The sequence below is a fragment of the Quercus suber genome, unplaced genomic scaffold, assembly GCF_002906115.3.
Source record: "Quercus suber isolate HL8 unplaced genomic scaffold, Cork oak 2.0 scaffold_708, whole genome shotgun sequence".
In the NCBI taxonomy this organism is placed as follows: Eukaryota; Viridiplantae; Streptophyta; class Magnoliopsida; order Fagales; family Fagaceae; genus Quercus; species Quercus suber.
Genome location: NW_027070149.1, coordinates 43204 through 55821, shown reverse-complemented (window position 1 = coordinate 55821; position 12618 = coordinate 43204). Strand labels below are relative to the sequence as shown.

The window sequence follows — 12618 nt, the reverse complement described above, 5'->3', positions numbered from 1 at the left end:
CTCATGAAAAAAAAAAATCTCCCTTTCTCTTCTACCCCATCTCTCTGTTTCTCTTCATTGGTGTCTCTTTCTTTGAACCACCATCCACCCGAAGCCAAATACCTCATCCACTAGCCACTGGCAACCAACAATCAGCAACTAGCCACCATCCAAACCTAACCAGCCACTACCATCAGCCACAAAAACCAGTCACCACCACCATGCCACATACCAACCACCAATCACCAACCACCAAAAGCCATTAAATCAAACCCATTAAATCAAAAAACCAACAAACCCCGATCCAAAGAAATTAATTGCATTAAATCAGAAACCAATCTCCAGACACACCGATCAAAACTCCATCGAAACCCACCCGATCTACACCCAAAATCAAAGAAAAATCAACATCAGAAGTTCAGAATCCCATCAAAACCAATCTGAAGCTGATCTCCACACCTCCACTGGCGTTGTCTCCACCCCTCTCCGCCATCGTCTCCATGCCTCCACGCCTCCACACCTATCCAGATCAACCCATAACCCAGATCAACCCAAACCAAGCAAACCCAAACAAACCTAGACTAACCCACACCATAAACTCAGATTAACCCACCATCGAGACCTCCCCACGTCGCCACCATCAATCATTGACCCAAACTCACACCGCCACCATCGAGATCACGCCACATGCCACACATCAATCTCGCCATGCCGCGACCATACCGTTACCATGTCATGACTACGCCGAATCCAACCCAACTCTGATGGCATGCTTTGAACAAGAGAGAGAGATGTAGAGTGGGAGTGAGAACTGGGGATGAAAGAAAGAGAGAATCAAGAAAAAAAAATAGCTGAGCAGGAGAGAGAGAGAGAAAAAAATAATAATAATTATACAAGATGCTACAGTATCGTCATAAAAGTAAGACGATACTGTAGCAGTGTTGTAAAATTTTTTACGAGTTTACAAATTTAGAAGGCTGGATGGAGTGGGTTTTTTGTGCATTGATGATAAAATACACTAACATATGCCATATACAATTGCCAATGGTAATGCTCTAACAAGTATAATTTTTCTTTTTAAAAAATTTATATTAGAGTTAATAATTTCTTAATACGTGTCATTAAATCATAACATTCAACCTTAATTCTTCCACGAATGATGGTGCAGGTTGTAGAGTTATTTTCCATTAATGATTACGTAGCACCACCTTTTGGGTTAAAATATTCTTCTCATCTCAAAAATATCGAACATTTTTAAATTTGAAATGATTTATTTCTGTCTCTGAAAATTTAAAATGTTTTACATTTTGTCTATCCATCCAATGTTTTCAAAATTTTTTTTTTTTTTTTTTTGAGGCGTTTGATAGGAGGGACAAAATAAAACCCGCATGATATTTTAGAGACAAAAATGTGACTTATATGATTATTTCGTCCTTAAAAAATAATTTGGATTCTATTTCCATCCCTAAAAAATGGATGGATGGATGAAACAGGAGATTTTAAAATTTTTAAAGTTATAATTTTTTTTTAATAAATTTAGGAACGAAAATAACAGTTGTACTTTATATCAAGGACAAAAAAAATAAAACTTTTTCCTTTTTTCTTCATTCTCAATATTAATAGGGAAAGACAGGTTGTGATCTCCAAACCCTTTCTTTTACTATTCTAGTTGTTACTTCTTATTGCCTATATATATGCATGACATATTGACATTGGGGAAGGAAGCATATGACTAAACTATTGTGTTGTTTCCATTGCTGAACAGTTAGCAGCTTACATTACATTTGCTGCAAACTCAGCTGCTCTTGAGGCCGCAGTTCTTGCAGTAACGGGTGCAGAAGAATTTCAGTGGATAAAGCTGTGCAATAGATTTACCAGATTTTGCTTCCAAATTGGTGGAGCATTGTTCTGTGGCTATGTGGCATCTATCCTAATGGCACTGATATCATTCATCTCCGCCTATAATTTGTTTAGGAACTACTCACCAAAACGATTTCTGCACTTAAAGAAAACATAATGATCCATTCTTAGGCCAACGTTTCCATTATATTTGCCTAATAGTGTGGAATTTCAAAACAGGGCTTTTTTTTTTTTTTTTTTTTTTTATGTTAGTCAATCATGTCATATAAATGCATACAAGCTATTGTATAAGCAGGTAAACGGTACGGTTTAGGCCTTCCTTTCAAATATTGGCCATATGGGATTAGACTAGGAAAAAAAAAAGTTTGGGATTAGTACTTTTGAGAATGTATAAAATAATTAAGATTGTAATGTTTGAAGGTGTTATGAAAAATTTAAATCAAGTAATGTTATGTTGTTCCAAAATGGTTTAAGTTTAAGAAAAGAATTTCAAGTCATACTCATTTAATTTACTTTGAATTTATTTTTTCTAGGAATTACTTATTACAATATAAAGTTTTTGTAAGTAACTCTAAAGGGTTGGTTTATCGGTTCTTGGGTCACTCCCAAAGAATTCTTTCTTAGTAATTATTTAGTGTGTATGAAATGTGAGGACTATACATACTTGAGAGGATGGTTAAAAAGTCAAAGGGCTCTTAACTATATACGCTAGTAAAAATTGATATATAATTTTGTAATACATTTTAGAATTTTTTTCTCTCCTCATGGTTTTACTCTTTTGCCCAGTTTCCAACTTCAAATTGAAGAACTACAGCTCTAATTTTAAATTTTGTTCTCATTCTTTTCTATTTCTTTCTTTAAAATTGAGAAATTAAAAAAAAAAATCATTTGGATATTAAGATGGCATTTTTTAAATCTCAAATAATTTTTTTATAAAATTATTTTAGTAAAAATGTAAACTTTAAATATGTCAGTGGGCAGGGCACCACGTAAGCATTTTTTTTTTATTTTTTTAAAGTGAATTAACAGTAACGATTAACTTGGTAGCAAGTTAAAAATAATAATTTCACCTATTTCCAAATCATCTTGAACTAATGTGCGCTTTATTAAGTGAGATGTCTTCTCAAAAATAAAATAAAAAATAAAAAATTTTAAAAATAAAAAAAAGTGGGATGGGCTTAATATTGTTACAGTACACTGGCATATAGTTTAGATGAGAGTTCTATACTGTGGCCCAATATTGGGCTTAGCTAGAGTGAGGTTTTTTATCCTGAGGCCCGCTAATTGTAACCCAACTGTCCTTACGGGCTTGTGACCACTTCTATTTTCTCTGTTGTTTCCATGGGCCAGCTTCTTCCCACGTAACTTAGGATTATGGAAGCGTGACAGCCTGCAATGCTGAACCTTGACGAGGTGCTCGGCATGGCTTGCCCTGACACGACACCATTCTGCCTAGTCTATTTCTTCTTCTGTCCGATGCATAGTGTATACTAATCGATCCAAATTACTTCAAAACCATCCTATGAAATGTCTTCATTACTACGTTAACGCCAATTAACTTTTTGTATAAGCGATATTCGAACCTCAAATTTCTTATTTGATGAAATTTTTTTTAACTAATTGGACTGACTAAAATTCACATGTGTTATTTGTTTTCCAATATTTATTACTCATTGAAGAAAATTATTAAATTACAGTGCAAATTTTAATATATTTTTACTTGGAAAATACATCAACAAAGTTTTAGTTCCAAATTTTTTAGGGTTGTCTATGCATCATAAGCAAATTTATATATGATTTGCTTAAAATATATTCTTCATAATTATCATCTTTGTCAACATGACAAGGTAAAATATAGAGGCCGAAGATGTACATAGTTTTTCTCTAAACCAAATTGGATGAATCTCTTCTAACCTATTCTCATTATATAATTGTTTACAAAACCATTCACATGTAATAAGTATTTTTATTATTTTTGTTGAATGCAATAATTATGAAAGGTGATCTATTACAAATGTATCTCAAAATGGCAATAGTTAATATGACAAAATTTGGGGTAATTAAGTAATTATGGAGTACAATAAATACATACTCTTACCTCTCATGTATTTGTGGATCTCAATAGTTAAATTCACTTTATAATCCATTATTTATGTAAGAAGGGGGAGTATTCATTTATTGTTTATTGTAATATTCTAAATTTTCTCAAATTTGAACCATTTATTTGACCATGAAAATTTAGAATTTTAAGAATTCATCAGTGACTTTATATTAAGGATTTTAAGAACTTAATAGTAGAGTAATAAAAACCCCTCAGAGTTTCTTAATCCAACGACTCCATTAATACAGACAGAAGGCAAAGAAAAAAAAGGGTGAGAAACTCAAGCATATCATAGATTATGATGGGGTTGAAGACAAGTTAATGTGTAATGACTTTGATGTGCCGTGATTATGGATAACATGATGCTTTCTAGATAGCTGAAAGGATGTTGATTCATTACGTGTGAAATTGCCTAATCTTTGTGTCATTGAACTGGCTTGAGTTCCCTCAACTTTAATTTATGACATCAATTCAGGTGAAACCCATGGTATGTTTGAGAGCGAGAGCTGAGAAAGTGCAACATTATCACATGGAAGTTATGATAATGACTTGCCCAAAATTGGCAATAAAACTTTTGATTTAGTACATGACAGATTCTCATTATCTTACAAGATTTAACCCCACTACAGGTGTGTCTATTTTTATTTCTTTTCATTCACCTCATGGTAGATTCTACTAGATATTTCTTCCATGTTCCTCTCTCTCTCTCTCTCTCAAGTCGGGAGATGATGCATCTAAATTCTAATTAAAACAATTGCATAATGTAGAATTCATTTTATCAGTAAAAAGATATCTAAATATTGCGAAGACTTCTCAAAATGAAAAGCAAGTCTTGTATGCACAAATTCAAAACTAATTTGTTATAACTTAAGTTTCACTTTAGGCATTTCAATTTTCAAGTCTTCAACTACACACTAATGTAGAATTCATTTTATCAGTAAAAAGGCATCTAAATGAAAAGCAAATCTTGCATGCACAAGCTCAAAACTAACTTGTTATAACTTAGTTTCACTTTAGGCATTTCAATTTTCAAGCCTTCAACTACACACTAAAATGATTTATGGACTATTGTTTCCCACTGCCTAAAACCACTAGTGTTTTGGGTAGGCCTGCTCAACTCGCCTAAGAGAGCACTCGCGTCTTCTTGACCCCATTAAGGCCCTTCAGACATTGGTTCAACAATGATAAAAAAGAAAAAAGCTATCATGATCACGTCATTAGACGCACTCTTTACCCTTTTTAATTTAGTAAAAAAAGAATCACACTAACATGCTTCACAATAATATATACATATAATCAAGGTCATTTATGTGGCATCTACCAAAGAATTCTTTTTTCTTTTTCTTTTTCTTTTTTTGGGAGGAAAAGGGAGAGGTAAGTTGAGCTCAATTCTCGCAATAAGGAGACTGTGGAGCAGATGTAGCTGCCAATCAGACTAAAAAGCTCGTTGGCTAAAGAGTTCATTGTTATTAATTCTATTTGTCTCCTTCAAGCATATGTAAACCCAATTCAAGGTGGTCCAATTGATAAAGAATTGCACCATTTTAATTGAACAACCAACAAAATTGCACCATCAGAATGATTGCAACAGATCCAATGACGTGCACAACTCAATATGAGTGATTTATGATAAAATTGGGAAGCAAGAGTTTCACAAGTGATTTTATGATCTAGGTATTACTTTGTTGTACACGATTTGCATTTCTATCCAATAAAGATTTGCCATCCACAGAAGTCAAGTAATATCACTGAATTACAAGACACAAGTACTCAATTTAAATAAGTTTCTTACAAACACTATTGGCCTAATTTTTTGTGAGGTTGATTTGAGCTATTATTATTTTTATTTAAAAGAAGAAAAAAAAAGGCAAAGTTATTCCATTTTTTTTTTCTCATTTTGTTATGTAAATTGAATTCATTTTTCCCTTCTATTCTTTTGTGGTGTGCATGCAAGCGGCACATGTGCACATTTTTAAAGAAAAAAAAATACAATGTTGGTCTTGTTCATGGGTGTCTAATTCCAGTGATTAAAGAAAACAAAATTAAGTCTCCTTTGTGTTGGCATAAAATTCCAACAAAAATTATTTAATTTATTTTCAATAAAAAATGGTTTCAAGAAAAATGGTTTTTTTTTTTTTTTGGTTGCAACCCAAAAAATGATGTGCCAGTAACAATGGCGATGGCGATAGGCAAGCCGAGTGCGGTAGCCAACAGTATGTGGTTCCTCAAAAAAACTAAAAATACTTTTAATTGACTAGCAATTTTTTTTTTTTGGAGAAAAAATTGACTAGCAATTTTTAATTGTGCTAAATAACCTAAGCACTTTAAATATATATATATATATATATATAGAAAATATTTTACACGAAAATAAATGGGAAGTAAATGAAAGATAAAATTGGCCCACAAAGCCGGCCTGGGTCTCTAGAAGTCCTTCGAATAAAGGGCCATTTGGTAATATTTTTTTAATAATGTTATTTATATTTTTTTAAAAATACGTGTAAATAAAAAAATATATAAAAATACATGTAATATTGTTTAAATACTAAAAATTGTTACTCAAAATACCCTACCAAATAGCCAAGATAATAAAAGAAAGTTGTCCTATTTCGTGGACCACAAAACCAATGATGGACCACAATCAAAACGTATAAATCCCGTTGCACAAAAGCATGAGATGCCAGAAACCAAAAGAATTTTCAAATTGTCTTCCAAATGATGAGAAAGTGTCTTATTGCAAGGGGGCACACATCTCAAGAACAGTTCAATTTAAATTTAGCTTTATATACGCTTTTTTTATTTTTTATTTTTTCAAATGAAAAAGGTAGCATATTTGGTCACCATCCTTAATCCATCTAAACCCTACTCATAAATAACGCGAGATGATCTGTGGCAATAATGAAAATTGTCGCTTTTTAGATTAGCGTGGTGATAGGCCACTAGAGCTTTTTACCCACAATCTCGCTTAATTCTTAATTAGTCATCTTGAACAACAGAACGTATGGGTGGTGAAACATCCTCCATCCACACCAAAAAATCTGAGATACAAAGAGCATGTTTAGCCAACTTATGCGCAACCTTATTACCTTCTCTCTTTACATGAGAGTAAAGTAATTGATTAAAAAAATTAGCATTAAATCTAATATCCTCCATTAGCAGACCATCCGTGGTAAGGTATGGGCTGTTTTTTATCAACGCCGTAGTTAACACCAGCGAGTCAGATTCCAAGATGCCGCTGTGAAATCCCACCTGTGTTGCAAAGGACAAAGCTTTTGAGGCTGCCATGGTTTCAATCTCCAAAGCCGTGTATAGCTGAGGAACCTGTTCAGCCATTGAAGCCAAAACCATACCATTCTCATCTCGGATCACTATGCCAATACCTGATTTGTTCTGATCTTTGCAAGTAGCGCCATCACAGTTAATCTTCACCAAGCCTTGTGGAGGAGGACGCCATCTGGTCTGGAAGGGGGTGGCTGTTCCCCGTGGACCTGGAGAGGGAGGTCTCGGATTTACCTGCACAAACTCTGCTATACGTTCTCTTGCTGTTGCAACAATCTGATGGGAGCCAATGGTTGCTTTGTTCAGACGTATCAGGTTCCTTTGAGTCCATATAAGCCAGGCCGAGGTGAAGAACAACTCCAGGTCTTGCTGGTTGGTAATTAGCCATGATAATAGCTCTTTGAAATCCACAAAGTTATGGGTTCTTCTGCATTGCCCCTGCCTTCCCTCGTCCCAAACCACGTCTAGTTCTCTGCAAGACCATAGAGCATGCAGCGCTGACTCTGAAGCTTGTTTGCATCGGTCACAAACTGGGCTGTCAATGACCGTTCGACGCACAAGGTTCTCCTTTGTGGGCAAGGAGCTACGGCATGCCCTCCACATCAGGTTTTTTATTTTGTTAGGCATGTGGACCGTCCAGATTGTCTTCCACAGGTGACTCTCCTCCTTCCTTTGCTCCTCATCAATTCCGAATTGCACTTCAACTTTCAAGAACCTATATCCTGACTTGGAGGTGTAGATTCCATTGTTTGTGAAGGGCCAAAACAAGCTATCTTCTGCCCCACACCGTGACAATGGAATGACTTTGATCAGCTCTGCCTCCACTGGGGTGAAAATACCATCAATCATCTCATGGTTCCACTGCCTAGAGGTTTCCTCAATCAAAGTTGTCACTTTAGCATCAGCCAATGTATCAATTATAGGTGAGAGAATCTGAGGTGGATGCTTCCTTGGTAGCCAATGATGTTGCCAAATACTCACTGCCTTGCCATTCCCAATCCCCCAACGGCAACCCCTTAGTAAGACATCTCTTCCATGTAAGATGCTTCTCCAAGCATGTGAACCCCCACTAATGTGTTTAGCCTCCATTATTGTACAATTTGGGAAGAAGCGAGCCTTAAAAACTTTGTAAAATAAGGACTTGGGATTTTTCAAGAGTCTCCAAGCTTGTTTTGCCAACAAGGAATCATTGAACATGGCAATGTCTCTAAAACCCATACCCCCCTCCAATTTTGATTTAGTTAGCTCATCCCACTTCAACCAATGTATCTTCCTTTTATCCCCCCTTTGGCCCCACCAAAATTTCTTGATCATGGTCTCAATCTCATGGCAAAGACCAATTGGGAGTTTAAAGCATCCCATAGCATATGTTGGTATGGCTTGAATGACTGCTTTTATGAGGATCTCCCGTCCGGCCTGAGATAAGAGCTTTCCTTCCCAACCTTGTAGCTTTCGCCATACTTTCTCCTTAATAAAATTGAACCCTTCCTTCTTCCTCCTTTGGGATTTTTCAAGAGTCTCCAAGCTTGTTTTGCCAACAAGGAATCATTGAACATGGCAATGTCTCTAAAACCCATACCCCCCTCCAATTTTGATTTAGTTAGCTCATCCCACTTCAACCAATGTATCTTCCTTTTATCCCCCCTTTGGCCCCACCAAAATTTCTTGATCATGGTCTCAATCTCATGGCAAAGACCAATTGGGAGTTTAAAGCATCCCATAGCATATGTTGGTATGGCTTGAATGACTGCTTTTATGAGGATCTCCCGTCCGGCCTGAGATAAGAGCTTTCCTTCCCAACCTTGTAGCTTTCGCCATACTTTCTCCTTAATAAAATTGAACCCTTCCTTCTTCCTCCTTAATAAAATTGCACTCATCTTCTGTTGCCCTACAAAAAAGGAGGCTATCATCTGCAAACAAGAGATGGGTTAGTGCTGGACCCCTCTGGCAAAGAGAGAAACCTTTTATCTCTCCCACATCAGCTGCATGTTGGAAGAGACCATGTAGACCTTCCGTGCAAAGGAGGAAGAGGAAAGGAGATAAAGGGTCTCCTTGGCGAATTCCTCTAGTTGGATGAATTAATCCTTGGGGTTCACCGTTGACCATGATGGAATAAGTGACTGTTTTCACACATACCATGATCAAACCAATCCATCTCTCGTTGAAGCCCATTTTCCTCATGACATTTTCAAGATACCCCCATTCCACCCGGTCATAAACCTTGCTCATATCGAGCTTAATGGCCATATAAGCTGTTTTTCCTGTACTCAAATTTTTCATGCTATTAAGTGTCTCAAAAGCAACAAGTATATTGTCCGAAATCAACCTATTCTTGGCAAAGGCAGATTGGTGTTCAGTGATGATAGTGGGTAAAATTTTCTTTAGTCTATTTGCAAGGACCTTAGAGAAAATTTTATAAAGGACGTTACACAAGCTAATGGGCCGGTATTGAGTGACAAATTCAGGGGTATTTAATTTGGGAATGAGCGTAATGAAGGTATGATTTAGAGGGTATGGGAGAGTACCTGAATTAAGCCATGAAAGTACCGAACTCGTCACATCACTATCAACTAAACTCCAAAAATGCTGGTAGAACAATGGTGGCATGCCATCGGGTCCAGGTGCTTTAAGAGGGGCCATTTGTTTAAGAGCTTCTTTGACTTCATCTCCATGAAAAGGAGCAATTAGGGCTGCATTCATTTGCTCTGTAATGACCGGTTGGATATGTGACAAGACTTCCCCTCGTGTGTTCGGGTAGGAGGAGGTGAAGAGTTCGTTGTAATAGTTGATCAAGTGAGCTGCAATCTCATCCGGTTCGACTCTCCAATTATTTGCTCCATCCTTGATTCCACTGATTAGATTTTTTTTAAAATCTTTTGGTGGCTCGGCAGTGAAAAAATTTGGTGTTATTATCTCCATTTTTCAACCAAAGTGTGCATGATCGTTGGCTCCACATGCGTGCTTCCTTGTCTAAGAGAGAATTAATCTCTTCCTTGAGAGCCCTAACCCGTGCATTCTGCCCATGTACTTGTGCCTCATCTTCGGCAATTTTCAACATCTCATTTTTTTTCGTCAATTCCTTCCTAACATTGCCGAAAACATTATGGTTCCACCATGCAAGGTCCCTACCACATCTTTCCACTTTTTTAATGATTGCACCGTTCCCATACTCATGGGAATAGGAAGACCATGAAGCCTCCACCACTTCGGCACACCCAACATCTGAGAGCCACATCTCCTCAAATCTAAATACCTTTTTCCTTGGTGGGATTAATAAGCCTGACAGGTTAATACATAGAGGCAAGTGATCAGATGAATTACAATGAAGATGATAGACAGTTGTACCTGGGAATTTTAGGAACCAATTAGCATTAGCCACACCCCGGTTAAGTCTTTCCCAAATAGAATGTCCATCCGTGAAGTGTTTGCTCCATGTGAACTTACTACCCTTAAAACCAAGATCAAGGAAACCACACTCATCCAACACATCCCAGAATAGTTGCATCTGCCCTTGGTTTCGAAATGCTCCACCAAGTTTTTCCTCCTGGCTGATTATTTCATTGAAATCACCAGCACACAACCATGGCACTTCCGGATGATGGTTCAAAGTTCTCAAGCTATCCCATGCTTCTCTCCGTTTTGAAGTATCTGGTTCGCCATAAAAACCAGTGAACCTCCACTCCTTCTCAGTACCTTTGTCAATCCAAGTATCAATGTAATAATTGGAAGAGTCCATTACTACCAAATTTATTAACGACCTCCAAAACAGTACTAATCCACCTCCATGCCCAACCCTAGGTACCACCCACTTGTGTTCAAAGTCTAAATTTGCTTGAATCATGTCTAGCCTTGCATCATCTGCCAGTGTTTCGGCAATGAACACTATAGAGGGATCTTTAGCCCGGATAATATCACCAAGCTCTTTCCCTGTACGCAGGTTCCCAAGCCCGCGACAGTTCCACACTAAGCAATTCATGGCGACTGGCAGGGCTGAATCTCAGCCTCTGCCAATATGGTATAATCATCTTCCTCACTCCTTGAAACTTGACAACGTTTGTTGGGTAACTTGGAATGATCATCATTGGGAGTAAAGGATCTTTTCCCATAATTCAGATTACCTTAGGACACTTTTTTCTGTGGTGTTGAAGAGACACGGCAAACCATAGTCCATCGTGGCTTAGGTGCAAGCGTTGAAGCCCTAGGACTTTGGCTGTCATGTGTAGAGTTAATTGCCTCATGCGTGTTTAATTCTGGTAATAAACCAGAATTGAATGCTGCTGAGCCGTTGCCAATTGAGTCTGGGATAGTGGAGATATTCTTCACGGATGCATGTGGACAAGATTTCGTAAAAGGGAGGTTTGAATGAGTACCAATATGGGAAGAATCCTTTTCGGGGTCAACCTCATTTAACGCCCTTCCAATATCATTAAGGTGGAAATCAGTGTTTTGCGAAATTAAGGGAGTAGAGTTAATTCCCTTATCTGGATTTGGACCGTTTGACCTTGCTGCCGCTGGAGAATTATTACATGTAACAGACTGCATTGAATGTTGGCGCTCCTCCATCGTAACGGTCCCACTTCGACCTTGTCTCTCCTTCCCAAACTCACGGTTGTTCAGTGGTGGTGCTTGAGGTACCTCCGCCTGAATCATGCTATCCCCGTCTCCCTTGCTCCCATCAGGTCCCTTATTCATTGATCCTGGAACGTGATTCAATCTAGTCTTGTAGAAACCAGGTACAGTAATGACCTGTTTACGTGAATGTGAGAAGGGGGCAGCCCTCAAGTTTGATCCAAACTGTTTCATCTCCGGAGTAAGTGAGCCTTCACTTTTCAACCAAATCTCACAATCCCTGTCATCGTGGTCAAAGCAACCACACCAATAGCAGATATTTGGTAGTCTCTCATACTTAAAACTTATCCAAATCTGTTTCTCACTTCCTACTGACACCAAACGTCCGCGGCAAAGAGGGTTCGTTATATCCATTACAACACGAACTCGAATAAAATTCCCTCCTTTCGAGTCAGACGGGTTTGTGGTTGGTATGACCGTTCCAAGGACCTCACAAATCTTCTCTGCTGCTTTCACATTCATGAACTTTATGGGTAACCCGTGCACTTGCACCCAAAAAGTGGTCTTGTCCAATGTGGGATCATCAAGGGATGAAGTAGTGTCATACCTCTCCATAACTATCAAATGCTTATCGAACGTCCATGGTTCACTATTGATTACTTTGTCAGCCTCCGCTTTGTTATCAAATACAAATAGAATCTTATGATCTCCTAGATTACGCACCTTGAACCCGTTTTTAGAACGCCATAGAGGGGTGAACGTTTTTGCAATTGCATCAATGTTCAGTGCTCTCTTTGTGAGGAATTTTGTAGCAATGATGAACTCTGGAG

The 12618-nt window shown here is 37.6% G+C and overlaps 1 protein-coding gene across 1 annotated transcript; it reads right to left on the bottom strand.

Moving 5' to 3' along the window:
- Positions 1–10085: 10085 nt before the first annotated feature.
- On the bottom strand, positions 10086–11195 carry LOC112028388 (uncharacterized). The gene has a single exon (XM_024061073.2). The coding sequence runs from the start codon at positions 11193–11195 to the stop codon at positions 10086–10088; it is 1110 nt and encodes a 369-aa protein (XP_023916841.1).
- Between the last annotated feature and the right edge of the window lie 1423 nt (positions 11196–12618).

What these genes read in the sequence shown, in the direction of transcription:
- LOC112028388 (XM_024061073.2), bottom strand. Translation starts at nt 11,195, where the DNA reads ATGAATTGCTTAGTGTGGAACTGTCGCGGGCTTGGGAACCTGCGTACA.